The sequence below is a fragment of the Ylistrum balloti genome, unplaced genomic scaffold (genome assembly GCF_031769215.1).
Source record: "Ylistrum balloti isolate Yb309-2 unplaced genomic scaffold, AGI_CSIRO_Ybal_v1 Utg371030, whole genome shotgun sequence".
NCBI lineage: Eukaryota > Metazoa > Mollusca > Bivalvia > Pectinida > Pectinidae > Ylistrum > Ylistrum balloti.
Window position 1 is genome coordinate 46,256 of NW_026782572.1, and position 17,068 is coordinate 63,323.

The 17,068-nt window shown below is 36.2% G+C and overlaps 2 protein-coding genes across 4 annotated transcripts in view; one reads left to right on the plus strand and one right to left on the minus strand.

The window, feature by feature from the left end:
• Positions 1 to 826: 826 nt before the first annotated feature.
• LOC132560194 (uncharacterized) lies at positions 827 to 10,587 on the minus strand. The gene is made up of 5 exons (XM_060224848.1): positions 10,021 to 10,587; positions 8,975 to 9,046; positions 8,323 to 8,464; positions 3,120 to 3,270; positions 827 to 1,058 (listed from the first exon to the last, which is right to left on the minus strand). Exons 1-5 carry the CDS (start codon positions 10,537 to 10,539, stop codon positions 953 to 955), a joined length of 990 nt encoding a protein of 329 aa, XP_060080831.1. The 5' UTR covers positions 10,540 to 10,587; the 3' UTR covers positions 827 to 952.
• A 1,996-nt stretch (positions 10,588 to 12,583) lies between these two features.
• The window catches only part of LOC132560189 (inositol hexakisphosphate and diphosphoinositol-pentakisphosphate kinase 2-like), a 72,065-nt gene continuing 67,580 nt past the window's right edge, over positions 12,584 to 17,068 (plus strand). For 2 of the 3 annotated variants that reach the window (XM_060224838.1, XM_060224840.1), the window contains exons 1-3: positions 12,584 to 12,611; positions 13,664 to 13,880; positions 14,688 to 14,983. In XM_060224838.1, coding sequence (XP_060080821.1) covers positions 13,779 to 13,880; positions 14,688 to 14,983 — 398 coding nt within the window. In that variant the 5' untranslated portion in view covers positions 12,584 to 12,611; positions 13,664 to 13,778. Of the gene's footprint in view, positions 12,639 to 13,663; positions 13,881 to 14,687; positions 14,984 to 17,068 lie in introns of all 3 variants that reach the window. The other variant, XM_060224839.1, reaches the window with a different exon arrangement.

Here is a 17,068-nt window from a genome sequence, read left to right on the forward strand (position 1 = left end):
TGCAGACTCCCAGGCCCCTGAATATAACTCTGCGGCCATCCACCATACAATATTACAGTTATGGCGATTCTAATAGCACCAGAGTGACTCAGAGACTTGTGTTTCACCAAATTAAGATGGAGGCTACGACGAATTGAAATAAGACAGCAGTTGCTGCTGATTTCCCTGCTGAAGAACAGCATGCCCAACCGCAGTGAAATTAGATCTATTTGTCTTTTAGTTGATAATAATAATGTACACTTTGTAATGATACAAGAGCAATCTAGGTTTTTTAAATCCCCCGTAAACCAGCCACTGGCCTGAAAAGTGAAAAATGTTGAAATGCGTCGTTGAAAAATTATTTTAAAATATACATTAACGAATTGCTAGACATAAAAAAAATAATTCTGAGAGACAGACTGAAAATATGGAAAATGCACTATTGAAGTTAAACACTGAACAAGTCAATGTAACACTGTGCTATCTGAGAGGTGTGTGACGTTTTCCAACGCCCTCCAATGAATGAAGACTCTTATCTGAACAGTTAATTATGTAATGATGTTATTGTATCATAGCATTCAGGTAGTTAAAATAAATAGAGAGAACAGTAAAGATGACTCAGGTAATATGCTACCTGTCCCTTTGTGAACATCCTAGTATGATCAGCATGGGCCAAGATCATGTCCCTTGTTTTAACCATATCCATTGATGATTTGATAATAGGTCCCTAGGGACAGCTGAATTAAGTCTAGCTTCAGTCACTCTTCAATCTGTACTTGTAGATATAAGGTTGCTAAGGTCAAGGTCATCTATCATCATTGCCATTGAAAGAAATCAGGTTGTCAACTCTGAAGCAACTTTATTTGTACACAAATTTACATTGAATTTAATTTTCATATTCACATGATACAAAAATTGTTTGTTTTGAAATTCAATATCATTCAAATATCAATATCTTAAATTTAAAACACAATTAAAGTATGTAGGCTATAAATAAATCTGGGACATCTATGAGGAAAGTAAATCCATTGATGACCCAGTCCTTGTGTGGATCGTCATAGTAATAATCTCGGGTACACCTGTAAAAGTGATAACAAGTATGTTTAATACAACAGCTACTAATAGTTTAATACTGCAGTTTTGTATCCATAGTAACAAGAGTTTACATGATTGGTAGTCACACACTATGAATTATTTTATAAATATACTTTCGGTTGGCTGAATTTTTAGTCTTCAGCTTTAAAAGCCAAAAAAAAAAAAAAAAAACAAGAGGCCCAAGGGGCCTTAATGGTCACCTGAGAAATATAATATGTCAATAATCTGGGGATTTTAAAATGTTGCAAAAATGTAACAACACTTGTGCTGGACCTTGTGTAAAACATCTGTACCAAGTTTGAACATGACCCACCCAATAGTTCTTGAGAGGAAGTCCATAATGTCTTAGCCAAACAGAGGCCAGGGTGGCCATCTTGGATTTTGAATTGCCCCAAATGTTAAAACACTTGCCAGGACCTTGTGTAGAACATTCGTATCAAGTTTCCCCTTTTCCCCCCTCCTGGGGCCCCTATTGGGGCCACGCCTTTTTTCTCCACAAAGTTGAAGCGGCTTCCCATGGGGATGCGTTGTGCCAAGTTTGGTCAAATTCCATCCAATGGTTCTTGAGAAGTAGTCATTTAATGAAGGTTTTTACATAGGGCCCCTTTTACACCCCTTATGGGCCCCAAAGGGGACCTTATAACTTTTTTCAACATAATTTCATATGTCCTTCACTAAGGAATGCTGTCTACCAAATTTGGTTGAAATCACTCAAAGTTGAATTTTTGACCCTTTTAGTGCCACCTAGTGGTGCCGTTTTTGACCCGATTTTATTTTTCATTCACAAACTTTGTAGACCTTGCTATAAGGACCCTAAATGTCAAATATGAATTTAATCTGACTGTTGGTTCATGAGAAGAAGATTTTTAAAGATTTACCTAATTTTACCCCCTTTTCCCCCCTCCTGCTGCCCTTATTAGGGCCAGTCCCTTTTTCTTCGTAAATTTGAAGTTTGGTCATAATCCATCCAATGGTTCCTGAGAAGAAGTCATTTAAAGAAGGTTTTTACATATGGCCCCTTTTACACCCCTTATGGGCCCAAAAGGGGACATAATCACTTTTTTCAACATAATTTCATATGTCCTTCACTAAGGAATGCTGTCTACCAAATTTGGTTGAAATCAATTAAAGTTGAATTTTTGACCCTTTCAGCGCCCCCTAGTGGTGCCATTTTTGACCCGATTTTGTTTTTCATTCGCAAACTTTGTAGACCTTGCTATATGGACCCTAAATATCAAATATGAATTTAATCTGACGGTTCATGAGAAGAAGATTTTTAAAGATTTACCTAATTTTACCCCCTTTTTCCCCCTCCTGCGGCTCCTATTGGGGCCAGACCCTTTTTCTTCGCAAAACTGGAAGCGGCTTCCCATGGGGATGCTTTGTGCCAAGTTTGGTCAAAATCCATCCAATGGTTCTTGAGAAGAAGTCATTTAAAGAAGGTTTTTACATATGGCCCCTTTTACACCCCTTATGGGCCCAAAAGGGGACATAAACTTTTTTCAACATAATTTCATATGTCCTTCACTAAGGGATGCTTTCTACCAAATTTGGTTGAAATTGCTCAAAGTTGAATTTTTGACCCTTTTGAGCGCCCCCTAGTGGGGCCCTTTTCGACTCAATTTTTTTTCATTCACAAACTTTGGAGAGCTTGCAATAAGAACCCTAAATATCAAATATGAATTTAATCTGACTGTTGGTTTATAAGAAGAAGATTTTTAAAGATTTACCTAATTTTACCCCCTTTTCCCCCCTCCTGCGGCCCCTATTGGGGCCATGCCCTTTTCCTTAGCAAACTTTAAGTGGCTTCCCATGGGGATGCTTTGTGCCAACTTTGGTCAAAATCCATACAGTGGTTCTTGAGAAGAAGTTGAATATGTGAAAAGTTAACGACGCACGAGGCACGATGACAGACAAATCATGATGGCAATAGGTCACCATGAGCCTTCGGCTCAGGCGAACTAAAAAGTGGAAAGAAACTCTGTTTATATTAACAGTGAAAGTTTAGAAAATGTTTTATGTAAAACAGAATACTGGAAGTTTACCTGAACATGAAATGGATGTTGATATCCATGGGAATTTCATGAGGTTTATTAATGAAGGAAGGGGAGGTAATTCTGTAGAGAGTCTGACCCATTGGTGTGGTTATCATAGCATCACCTCTCAAAATCCCAGTTATACTGATCTTAGACAGCCCTGAAATAAAATCATATACAACACTATAAACAGACGTTATTATGACTGAAAAGTAAATCACATAAGTGATTAAAAAAATTGTCAATAGATTTTCATCAAGGCCATTAAGTGGCCGAAGATCGTGAGTTAAAGATAATGCAAAAATAGTATCCTCTTGTCATTCTCTTTCTTAACACACCCCTTTTTTGAGGTGTTGCTTTAATATGGAGGAAGGATATGTCAGTGAGGTGATTACATGTAAATGTCCCATGTGTTTCAGAATACCATATTTACATTTTACTGTCATCCACTATCTACAGCATAACAAAAAAAAAACTTTTGTACGGCTATAAAAGCTTAAAAATCACATTCTAATCTGTACAATATTTTTGTGCAGACTACTTTTTTATGTGAATAACCTGCTGTCATTTGTTCTCTTACATTGCTGAGAAATAATACAAAACATATAAAAATATTTTTAATTGTGACAAGTAAAAGTATATAAAGTAAAAGAAAAAGGTTTTGTGTGTTTATAACATAAAAACAATGAAATATCGTCACTTAAATCTGTCGTATATTTGAACATCAATCATGTCAGACTCCCAGCCTTTGCCAACAAAAAGAATATTGCATGTATGTGACATACTGTTGGGCAGTTTACACTAATGATTGACTATTAATCAGATGTACTGGTAGATAGGGGTATATAAAAACTCAGACACAGGTTTAGGCCAAAAGTAACCCATATTTTCTTATTATGTAACATTATGTAACATTACAAAATTATATATCTGTGGACAACACAGTCCACAAATAATGAAATACTGGTCTTCCAAACTAATAGCCCAAACCTGTTAGTAGAGTAGGAAAAATAAACATTCTTAAACAAAAAAAAAGGGGGGGAAATTTATGTCCATGATGTGGTGGAATTACTCTATTATACAGAGGGTAATTAGCAGACATATCAACAGATCACAACAACACACAAATGAAGATCAACCCAATAGGATTCTCAATGTCCAGCTGAAGGTAACCACACATTCATAAAGAAAAAACAAAAAAGAAATTGAGTCATGGCAGGCAGTCCAAAACACTAATGTCCAAGTCCTGAAAGTTATGACTGAGAAAATTAACACAAATACAATATTCCACTGATAGCTACTGTAATCACAAACAAGGATGCAACCTATCTCTCTCCAATACCATTGCGGTGTGATACTGCCTTTCCAGCGACAAGGATGGGCCCAAGTAGCTTTTATAGGCATCACTACGCCAATCTCCCCGTGTTTGAATAAGGTCAGCAGGTAAGCCACATTCTAAAGCAAAAGATGCCCCAACCCTGCGAAAGCTATGGCCTGAGTATCTAGCTGGATCAACGCCACATTCCTGGAGGATAATATGAAGCTGTGAGAGGAAAGATTGGTATGTAAGGGGATGATTGTACCCCTTGACTGGTAAACAAAGGCTGGGCCATGTGGGTCAGCCTGCTGTGTCAAGGCAAAAACCAAGGTCAAAACCTGTGTAGGGCAGAAGGGTGACCCTGGTATGCATGGGAGGGGGATAAGAAGACATCTCTCCTTAAACTGAATGGTTTTTGACCAGGTAATAGACAGAATTGTACTCTGGTTGGAGAGATGGATATCATGTCTACTTAGGCGTTTCCCAGATTCAAACTTGTCTTTATCTGAGATAAACAGATTGGAAAAGAGTAAAAAGCTTCCAGGCATGCTGCCCAAAAAGTGATATGTTTGGAGGGGGTCAGACAATTTATGGAGAACATTTTTTTCAAGATGCTAAGGGTGATTGGAAGTTTAGGATTGCAAACATCACCCATTGTTCTATGTGCTCCTTTCAATATAGTACCGACATAAAAGGAGTCAAGAGGACTGGAGTAATCCAATTCCTGGTGTAAAAGCTTGATGACTAACATATACTGCCTTAATTATGAAAAGGTAAGTCGATCAGACAAATAAGCAATATAGCGTCCCAGATTAACTGGTGATAAATGGACTAATGGTATCTCTACAAGCATGCAAAACCTTCTGTATGAAGACAGGTATGTACTGTAGGTCTTCTGAGTAGACTTAGCAAAATGGTTTGCCCGTAATATGTCAACAGTAGTATCAAGGTTTTTGATTATGGTGGATTTCGATGAAGGACCTTGGCCACCTGTTCAGAAACACAGAAAGGAAGGTGCTGACAAGTGATCCAAAAAGTACAGAGTTGGTACTGGTCTACCAAATCTACTGCAAAACTGTTGCAAATGAACAGACTCATGAAGCCGAGACACAGTATCTGCCATGCCATTGTTAACACCTTTAATGTGTCTAGCAACTATGTGGAAGTTGAACAAAACAGATAACCAGAACATATTACATAATAACCCCATAAGTATTGGGTTTTTGGAAGTGCCCTTAATTCAACAGGCTACTGTGGTTGTATTATCGCTAAAAACATATATTTTCATGTCGGTCCAACAAGGGGCCCAGCGATACGATGCAACAACTACTGCAAGTAATTCCTTTTCATTAATATGCCATTGCATGGCCGGGGGAAATCTTGAGACCAGGCTGTGTAGAACCAGTCCTCCTCCCCCGGTGCCCCCCACCCCCAATAGGACATGCATCTGTATACAGGGCAGTGAAGGGGATATCATTGAGTAACAATGACTTGCCATTGAAAAGTGATAGGCCTGTAACCCACTATTCAATGTCTTGTAACATTGGGCTAACTAACATGACTTTGTGACTTGGCTTTTTAAGGGCTGCCATAGAGTTAATCAAACGACGGAGAAAAACTCGCCCGCCTCGGATAACTGTAGCGGCCCACCTCAGTTGTCCCACAATGGATTGTAACTGTCGTTTAGTAGCACGTTTGCAATTACGGAAATCAAAATATCAGATCTAAGAGCTTTCAGCTTCTCCAAAGGTAACTGTAACATCATATTGACCGTGTCAATCTCAACGCCAAGAAATGTCATAACCTGAGCTGGGCCATATACCTTAGACCAGTTAATAAGAAATCCCATCTTTCTCAACAGGCCTATAAGATATGCTAACATAGAGGAACTCTCCTCATGAGAATCTGCACAGATGAAAAAGTCATCCAAATACACCACCAGATTGTGGTGTCCAGCACAGGACATAATCCTTCCGACTGCTTGTGTAAGTCTATGAAAAATTCCAGGACTTGCCTTTGCTCCAAAAGGCAGCTTCGAATCATAGAAATAGTGGGGTTCACCATTTAAAGTCCATTGGAGTCCTGTTACCATTTGACTATGTTTACTTATAGCTACAGATCTATAGGCTGACTTAAGGTCAACCTTGGCCATAAAACAACCTGGGGTAAGTAGCCCAACCGCATTATCTATAGACTGGAATTTTTGTTTATCCATTGTTGTGCAGTAGTCATTAACTGCCTGTCCTGATGGCCGGCTACAGTCATGAATGAGTCTAACCCAACCAGATGTTTTAGGGATAACCCCTATTGGACTAATGATAAGGGGTTTAGTGGCAATAGGGATGTAATTGCCAATATATATTTCCGTATGAACTTGCTGTGAGGCAAGTTTGTAAAATGGGCGTGAATAGATGCAGAGGGTTGATTGGGAGCTTCACAATGAAGGGGAATGGAGTTTGGGTCAATAATATCAAATCCATTGGTGATACCATTAAGAATAAAAGATCTTTCAGTAGAAGCTTTTGCTGACCAACCGGTATATCCGAGTTAATCAGGTCTTTTGGCTCCAACAATGCCAAAGCTTCCATACACTGGAAGCCAAGCTTCAGTAATACCCCTGATGTTCTGGCAGACAGGTGTTTAAATGCTGCCCATTTTAGGACCTTGCCATCTTCCAGGTCTTCTTGGCTGACAGCCTCCTCAATGATTTCATCTTCAGAATCTAAATCCGACATGGTGAGTGGATTTCTTTTCCTGGATTCTTAAACCCTGTCAGTGCTGGGGGTGGGACCTGGTCACTCCACAGTGCTCTGGAGACTGTGGCTGGGCAGGTCAGTGCAGCAGTGTAACCTACAAACCTCCTAGGTTGTCATTGGCTAAGCCTGTCAAGGTGAGGAGGTTAATGGCTGACAATACAAATCCCCTTCTCAGGCACAATGTGTCTCAAGGGTCCCATTGCCCAAAACTTGACATGCCAAATGTCACTCTATCCCACCTCATTAATATTGTATTAATTACTTAATACCTACATTGACGAACAATGTCACTCTATCCCACCTCATTAATATTGTATTAATTACTTAATACCTACATTGACGAACAATGTCACTCTATCCCACCTCATTAATATTGTATTAATTACTTAATACCTACATTGACGAACAATGTCACTCTATCCCACCTCATTAATATTGTATTAATTACTTAATACCTACATTGACGAACAATGTCACTCTATCCCACCTCATTAATATTGTATTAATTACTTAATACCTACATTGACGAACAATGTCACTCTATCCCACCTCATTAATATTGTATTAATTACTTAATACCTACATTGACGAACAATGTCACTCTATCCCACCTCATTAATATTGTATTAATTACTTAATACCTACATTGACGAACAATGTCACTCTATCCCACCTCATTAATATTGTATTAATTACTTAATACCTACATTGACGAACAATGTGTTTCATGGATGTAGCTTTCACTTAAGATTGTAGTAGAAGCCGGCCGACAAAGTTATATCACTGCAGTGACAATGGTCTGGGTAGAATGATATTTATGATAGGGGTTTATTTTTAATGTTTTGTGTATATGTTTATCTTTTACTGTTCCCAATAAAAAAGTACAAAATATTCAACAGAAGCAAATCAAAAAGGAGCATATAATTAAATTTTCTAAACTGGAATATATTTCTTATTGCTGTGTATTGTTTTGAAAATCATGCAGAGAACACGGTATGCGCTTACACTAGAAAATGTCTGTAAGGCATGAACACTATTTTTTACATTTTATATTCTGTTGAACTTCAATCCTCTTAAAACCCCTATCTGAAATATCTGAGTGCAAATGAGTTCTGCACTTCACAGGGTTTACACATACCTTTGGTTTCCAATTGTTGAATTTCAAATGAACATAGAGTGCGCTCATTCTGAAATGACATATCGAAGATGACCTCTTCTGTGAGCATATTGAGTAACTCGCTGTTGATATTCTTACGGTTTAACTGCATTTCTTCTATCGTCTTGATGATGAAAAAAAAACACAGCTGTATTTTTTGATGATTTTTTTGGTCAAAGAAAATCAACCTCTGAACAGCTTCACTGCCATTTAAATGATATTGGGGCGATTTTAAAGTGCCATTATATTGTTATACTACTATCATTATGGGTATATATCATAACAAAAAAAATAAAAATCTTACGATAATGGTGCCATTTTATAGTGCCACCACACTGTAATACTTTTGTCATTATGGGAGCAAAAAAAAACAACTTGTTAAAATTGGGGGAAAAAGCAGAAATGAAATGATGCTGGCATATATGGATAAAAAGTTTTGCAGTGGGAATTTTTGTGTCCTTGTTTAGGTTAAAAATGTATGTTAAAAATTTCTTGAAAACAGGAAAAAGGCTTAATCTAGTTTTTCTTGGACAAGAAAATCAGTAAAGCAAAGCTAATGTCTAGGCTAGAAAGACAGACACATATATACACAGACAGTTTTGTGAAAAAGAGAAAAGAGAAACCATTTCATTACCTGTTCATCCATAAATTCATAAAGTTCTTCATAGTTTCCACTGCCAGCAGATTCTAGTATTGGTTCCACAGCCTGAGGAGAAAATAGTAACTTCATCTTTGAAAAGTGATATAACAATGAAATGGTCCATGTAAAAGTCAGTGCTGGTAAATTCATTTGAATAATGAGAAAGTAAAATTAGGGAGTTTTCATTCTTTGTTATGGAAATTGAAATTGGAAATTAAAGTTAATGCCCTGCCTGGTAACTAAATCATATCCTTAGTTACCATCTGCTACTAATTGTAAGTAAATATATAAAACTTGTAAATCTGGTAAACATCAAATTAAAATAATGTATTTATAAGATTCACATTTTTCATTTAATTTTACAATTAACAAATATAACTCTCCCCTAGCTCTGTTTGAGTAATCAATAAGATAAGGTGTTTAAACCAATAGCCCTTACTTAGTACTGAGATTTAGGGTTTGATGGCATTGTACACTGTACACCAGACCAATAGCCCTCACTTAGTACTGAGATTTAGGGTTTGATGGCATTGTACACTGTACACCAGACTAATGATATTAATTAAGGTTACGTATCACCTACAGAGTGGAATATCTGAAATTGGGAGATTACCCCAATTTTGATTCACACAATCTGAAGGAGGGCCAGAGAGTAAAAATCTGGAAACTCATAATTGAATGGGGGTAAATTGGCAGGTGTACTAATATATAAATCAAGTACTTCTAGGATTGATGTTGTTTATAATACAAAACATTTCACTCAAATTCGTTAAATTTCAATTTAATATTTTATCAATTATTCACAGAGGCAAAAAGGATTGATATAAAAAAAAAGTTTTTCTAATGCTCATGAAATAATGTTAAAAGTTTTGATTAAGGAATTGCCATCTAAAAAGTTCACCGATTTAAGAATCACTCTGAGAGTACTGACTTAAATCAAGATAAGCAGATTTCATTGTGGTTATTAATTAATTAGCCAAACCCAGCCTACTCCTGCTTCTTTAGGCTATAAGCTATCTCTTTGACAAGTCATTGCTTACCATATCTGCTCCTCCCATGAACTGACCTGCAGAAAAACTTCGGTCAACTTTTCCCAAGTAATATGACGGTAATATGTGTAATAACCACATTCGCTTAAGCTCAAAAACCGGTAAACGTGAGAATGATGTCACTAGTTTTGACGTATTCCTTATGTCGAACATTCGTCCCCGAAAGTTCTCACCATACATCCCTGATTGAAGCTCTCTTTTCATCTCTCCTGGCGATGTACTATTGCCATGTCTATTTCTGCCGGTAGAGAATGTTTTAGTTGAAATGCAAAAAATAGGGGCATAGGCGTTTTGCAAAATGAAATTATTAAGGCCCCTTGATGCTATCTGGGAAGCGCGAACTAAGCCAAAAACAGCGCTTATTTGACATTGACTTTTATATCGTAACGTTGACAAGCATCTTTGGCGAGTGTTTCTAAACAGCTGGTGGGCCTGAGAGGAACCAAATGTTGCTAATAATCTACAGGATGATGATGTTAACATGTTCGCATGAAAAGACATGATTGTCATCAGCCGTCCTCGATGCTATCATGAATTACGAAACGCGATCTTTTTGATTTGTGACATGACCGTCGAGTTCCCCACTACGGAAGCAGGAAGTGACATAAAAATATGCAAAATGGATGCGGAATCCGGAAACTTCGGATCGGGGTTATTGCGAATTTATGAGAATAATAAACTGAAATTTAATCATCACGTACGCATGTTTATCGGTCTACGCACTTCAATCACATATACGAGCTGGGGGATAATATATGTCAGTATTCATCAAATTATGACGGGTATACATATTTTTTCTAAACAAATTATTCGCAACACCATCCTTTTTTCTTTGCAGCTTTTGGGGCGGTATTTTGGAGAGGGTGAGAAAGACAAGAGTAGCTAGCCTCTGGCAAGTCACTTTTGGCTTTCTGTCTCGAGCCAAAATGAAGTTTTTATTTAAGACAATTATCACGTGTTATATTTATCCTGCATTAAAGATTTAAGATCAGACCATCAAAACTTCAACAGTTTTGTTGTTCAATCTTTGTCTACCTGACGTTGACGTTACGCTGAATTTTGCCTGGTGACGTACATCATAAAATGCTCCGCACAGAAATTATAATTCCAAAATTCAATGAATATCAAAGCGATTTTATGAATTTTCGTAAACAACCTTGTTCATTGCAACATATAAAATCGTTTGTTTCAAGTTATTTTTATTGTTTAAGGTAATTTTTCAGTAATTTCAGAAAGTAATTTTGTCGAATTATTTTTTTCGTAACTGCCGAATACGGCAAAAATTATGTGGCAGTGCCAGTTGCAGGATGAATAGAGGAAGCATGGTGAGTGTCTTGAAATATAAGTTGTATTTTTGCAGGGACGTATACGTCCCTGATTTTGGCGAAGGTGAATAAAGATAAAATTGACGAATTGGCGAGCCACTTTTGTCTTTCTGTCCTTTAAGTCACTGGCCATGTATTATTATATTTATCCTGCAATATTGATTGAAAATCACACTGTTGAAACTTCGACTGATTTTGTTGTTCCATTTGTGTTCACCTGACGCTCACGTTCGCTGACTTTTGCCTGATGACGGATGGCAAATTGCTGCGCATGGAAATATAGTTCCAAACTTCATCGGATATAAATAAGAATTTTTTAATTTACATAGATCAACATGTTCATTACAACATGTAAAATTGCTTATTACTACAACATTTTATATTGCTAAACGTTATATTGATGCAAAATCAGAGAGAAATTTTGTCGAATTACTGCACGTGTTAAAATACAGCAGCTTTCCGTCACTGCCAGTGAAAATATATTATGTGGAGGGTGTATTACGACAGTGTCAGTTGCAGGATAAATAGAGAATACGTGGTCATTATCTTAAAGCATTAGCTTTATTTTTGGCGAGGATGAAGAAAGGCAAAGGTGGCTCGCCCGAGAAAAAAACTGACCATGAATTCTCTGTCAGATGTTATTGGGAAAAGTAGGTAAAATTGTTTCCGATTACATTGTATCAGAGGTCATTATTTCAATGTCTCCGCTAGGATTTCGTCTCGTCCGCTGAAAGACCGAAACTGGTCGTAATAGTGGACGTAAAATCCGATAAAATAAATATGGTGTACTCCACCGATCGCGAGCGAAAGAGAGTTCTCTGTAGTCGAGCAGTTTGTTGCGGCTAGTATTTTACCAAAATTACATGTGACACAAACATTTTCGGTCCCTCAGCTTCATTCACTAAGTCTATCACTATACCATAGAGGTATTCTGTTATTAAAAATCGTTAATAATTGTCCGTCATACACGTTATCCCATGAATTAAAATGTTAAGGTAACACTTTGATTTATTGTCTGATCTATCGATTTATTTATTTTTTTTTATCCCGTGGTCCTAGTACTATCATTCTTAACTGACAAGAAATCGATCGAACCAGGCACGTCTTTATTACATTGTAAATATAAATTCTATATCAAATATTTGAATAGTGTTCCATATTGGGTAACAGCGGTGGCTGTTGAACGAGTTATCTACCCATAATTTTGACCCCTTGTTTACTTCCGGTTGGCTGCTGAAGCGAGAATTTAGACATACTGTGAGTGATATGTGAACATTCATACAGGTAGTATGGCGATATGATGAGATGTTGTTAGACAAACGATTGATATCAAAGTGGCTTAGCACGAGCAAAATTATTTTTAATCAAAACAAAAAATGCACATGGCGTTTATTATAGTATTAGTACGCTAATACGATTTTGGTAAGAAAGAGAGAATCTATTTCATTTTCAGTACTTTTGTAGATAAATCGCAGTTTCGTATTTTGTATAGCAATTTTAAGTAGCACCTTGTTTAACTTTTAAACATTAGGACTGTAGGATAGTGTGTAAGTAAATTTTGGAAAATAAGATTAAACTGGGTGAAATTATATCTTTGATAAATGTTGATGTGGTCATGCAGCTTAGAAATCCTGTTTTAGTGGATTCTTAAACGAAAGGACAAAATAGTGTGACATAAATGGCAGGAGTCATAGTCTTTAAAAAAAATCACCATCTTTGTCGACATGAACATTGTTGTATCACATGGTTGTAATCCTATCATGATAAACTCCATGCAATGTCCATTTGTGTTGATTTTGGGGGACATTGGGGTGAACAAACAACCTCAATCCATGCGTAGGTTTGGTTATTAAGACTTATAAAGACCTACATTGTACAGTTATTATTACATCAACTTCACAATGAATGAAATATGTTCAGTAAAATATAGAATAAATGTACAATAGTAGAAAACTTATAAATTAAAAGTGATAAAAAGGATAAAAGTCCCTTACCAGGGATGTGGCTATAAGAGAAAGAACATTACTTATAAGTTCAGCATTGAGTGTCATATCTGGAAATGGTCCAGGGTGTGCAGGGTATTTACAGATGACTTGCATGCTCACATCCTCACCTGTTCACTCTTTCAGTCAATCAGAACACTTCCACATTCCTTACATACTTTTCACATTAAGTTTATAGTATAAATTTGTTATTGAAATTTTAACAATATTTTATTTAATAATGCAGCTATATTTACAAATCCATATTTCATATTTGCAATTGGGGAAAGGCTTTATGTGTATGGATGAAAACATTTGAATTTACAGACTCAATGATATAGTAGGTGAAACTGATGATGTAGTGGAGAGAGAAGAAGTTGAGGGAAGACGTAGAGGGAGGACCAGGCGGTAGTGAAGATGGCTGGAACTAGAGAATCCTAGAATGATGGCTGAATCTGAATGTGGATATCTCAGAATGGATGACCAAGAAAACCGCCCAATATTTGTAGTAGGAGATGATTCCACTTTCAGTCAGCTTTATATGGTAAAAATTTTCCCTTTTTGAATTTAAAGTTTATGTTGAGATATTTCAAATTAAGGTTTTCCTTCTGCATTATTAAATATGCCTTCTTGTGTTAAAGTAAATCCACAGTATTAGATGGGGTACGATGTAGTATCTTACCTTTCACTTACAGTTTTATTATATGTAACAGAGGTCATTTTTCATCTCAATGCCTCCGCTAGGAATTGATCCCGGGACTTACTAGTCTGATGCTCAATCGATCGAGCTGAAGAGAAGTTCTCTCTAGCTGAGCAGTATATTGTGACTAGTATTTTACCAGGGTTACATATAAAAGACTGAAAATGGTTAAAACAAGCTGTGTATTTGTTCAGCAATCCCAACTATAACTAAATGGTCTATTCTCTACAGAGACACACTGGCACCAAGACAAGGTTGTTCATGTCCATCTTCACATGGTTTATGTGTATGTTGCACATTCAAATACACTGAAGAACAAAGACCAACCTCAGTGTATAGCATACAATTAACCAAATACAGAAAAACATATTTTATTGGACAGCATTTACATGAAGCATGTGCCCAAAGCAAGATTTTAAAAATCTGTTTTAATATAACATTACTTAAACTTTTGTTTAAGACAGGAAATATACACCAAATTCAAGACTATCTGAAAGCTTATGACTTATTATGACCGCTTTGTTTATTCTAACTATATGTGCATGTATTTTGAAATCAGTCTTTTAAAAATTTTGATCTTGTTTCCTTTTTAACTTTTCCCTCACCATTTGTTGTACCTGATAATACAGCAGATCTCCTTTCTGTTACCAGGAAAGCCATGAAGATATTGCCGCCATCACAGTGGGCGTGTGCGCCATGGCCAAGAAGTGTAACTCTAAACCTATGCGTGAGATTCTACAACGCCTGGAGTTGTTTGAACACATCAAGACTCTGGTTTTTGAGGAGGATGTCATCCTTAATCACCCTATTGAGGATTGGCCAGTTGTTGATGTCCTCATCTCTTTCTTCTCCCAAGGCTTTCCCCTTGATAAGGCCATTGCGTATAAGAATCTCCGCAAGCCGTACATAGTGAATGACTTGGAGGCACAGAAGATCCTATTAGACAGGTAATGTTATAAAATAAGGGAGAATGTTTTTTATGACCAGAAAGTCGGACAAGACAATGGTATATTTGTAAAGAGCAGAGCTGAGAATATATGGGTAAATTTGCAGTCATTTATGATCTATTAAAATAGGATATTTGCTTAGTGTATATAAGAAATACATGTGTTGCCAATTAAGATATCTTTTGTGAAGATTTTTTAGTGATGATGAGAAATGTCTTTTCTTCAAAGGACATTTTCAGGTATATTCCGTCATTCAAACAATAAAAAATATTCTACATTTATACAAATTAAGGATTTCAAATGTTTTGTAATATATTAACTTTGGGGCTTTGCTTTTTATATTAATATGAAGTTTTTAACTTATACCACAATAGAATTTTTCATTCAGCTTTATTTTAAATACTGAAATAGTTTTTATTCAGGAATGCCTTTTTAAATTTTTTTATATGTCATTTTTCAGTTTAGATGTTATTTCAAAACTTTTGTAAAATAAACCTATACAGTAAGTCAGTGGAGACTGGAACAGTGTTTTATTTCTTGTTCTACAGGAGATTGGTCTATGAACAGTGTTTTATTTCTTGTTCTATAGGAGATTGGTCTATGAAGTGTTTTATTTCTTGTTCTACAGGAGATTGGTCTATGAAGTGTTTTATTTCTTGTTCTACAGGAGATTGGTCTATGAACAGTGTTTTATTTCTTGTTCTACAGGAGATTGGTCTATGAACAGTGTTTTATTTCTTGTTCTACAGGAGATTGGTCTATGAACAGTGTTTTATTTCTTGTTCTACAGGAGATTGGTCTATGAAGTGTTTTATTTCTTGTTCTACAGGAGATTGGTCTATGAACAGTGTTTTATTTCTTGTTCTACAGGAGATTGGTCTATGAACAGTGTTTTATTTCTTGTTCTACAGGAGATTGGTCTATGAACAGTGTTTTATTTCTTGTTCTACAGGAGATTGGTCTATGAACAGTGTTTTATTTCTTGTTCTACAGGAGATTGGTCTATGAAGTGTTTTATTTCTTGTTCTACAGGAGATTGGTCTGTGAAGTGTTTTATTTCTTGTTCTACAGGAGATTGGTCTATGAAGTGTTTTATTTCTTGTTCTACAGGAGATTGGTCTATGAACAGTGTTTTATTTCTTGTTCTACAGGAGATTGGTCTATGAACAGTGTTTTATATAGTGTTTTATTTCTTGTTCTACAGGAGATTGGTCTATGAAGTGTTTTATTTCTTGTTCTACAGGAGATTGGTCTATGAACAGTGTTTTATTTCTTGTTCTACAGGAGATTGGTCTATGAAGTGTTTTATTTCTTGTTCTACAGGAGATTGGTCTATGAAGTGTTTTATTTCTTGTTCTACAGGAGATTGGTCTATGAAGTGTTTTATTTCTTGTTCTACAGGAGATTGGTCTATGAACAGTGTTTTATTTCTTGTTCTACAGGAGATTGGTCTATGAAGTGTTTTATTTCTTGTTCTACAGGAGATTGGTCTATGAACAGTGTTTTATTTCTTGTTCTACAGGAGATTGGTCTATGAAGTGTTTTATTTCTTGTTCTACAGGAGATTGGTCTATGAAGTGTTTTATTTCTTGTTCTACAGGAGATTGGTCTATGAACAGTGTTTTATTTCTTGTTCTACAGGAGATTGGTCTATGAACAGTGTTTTATTTCTTGTTCTACAGGAGATTGGTCTATGAACAGTGTTTTATTTCTTGTTCTACAGGAGATTGGTCTATGAACAGTGTTTTATTTCTTGTTCTACAGGAGATTGGTCTATGAAGTGTTTTATTTCTTGTTCTACAGGAGATTGGTCTATGAACAGTGTTTTATTTCTTGTTCTACAGGAGATTGGTCTATGAACAGTGTTTTATTTCTTGTTCTACAGGAGATTGGTCTATGAAGTGTTTTATTTCTTGTTCTACAGGAGATTGGTCTATGAACAGTGTTTTATTTCTTGTTCTACAGGAGATTGGTCTATGAACAGTGTTTTATTTCTTGTTCTACAGGAGATTGGTCTATGAACAGTGTTTTATTTCTTGTTCTACAGGAGATTGGTCTATGAAGTGTTTTATTTCTTGTTCTACA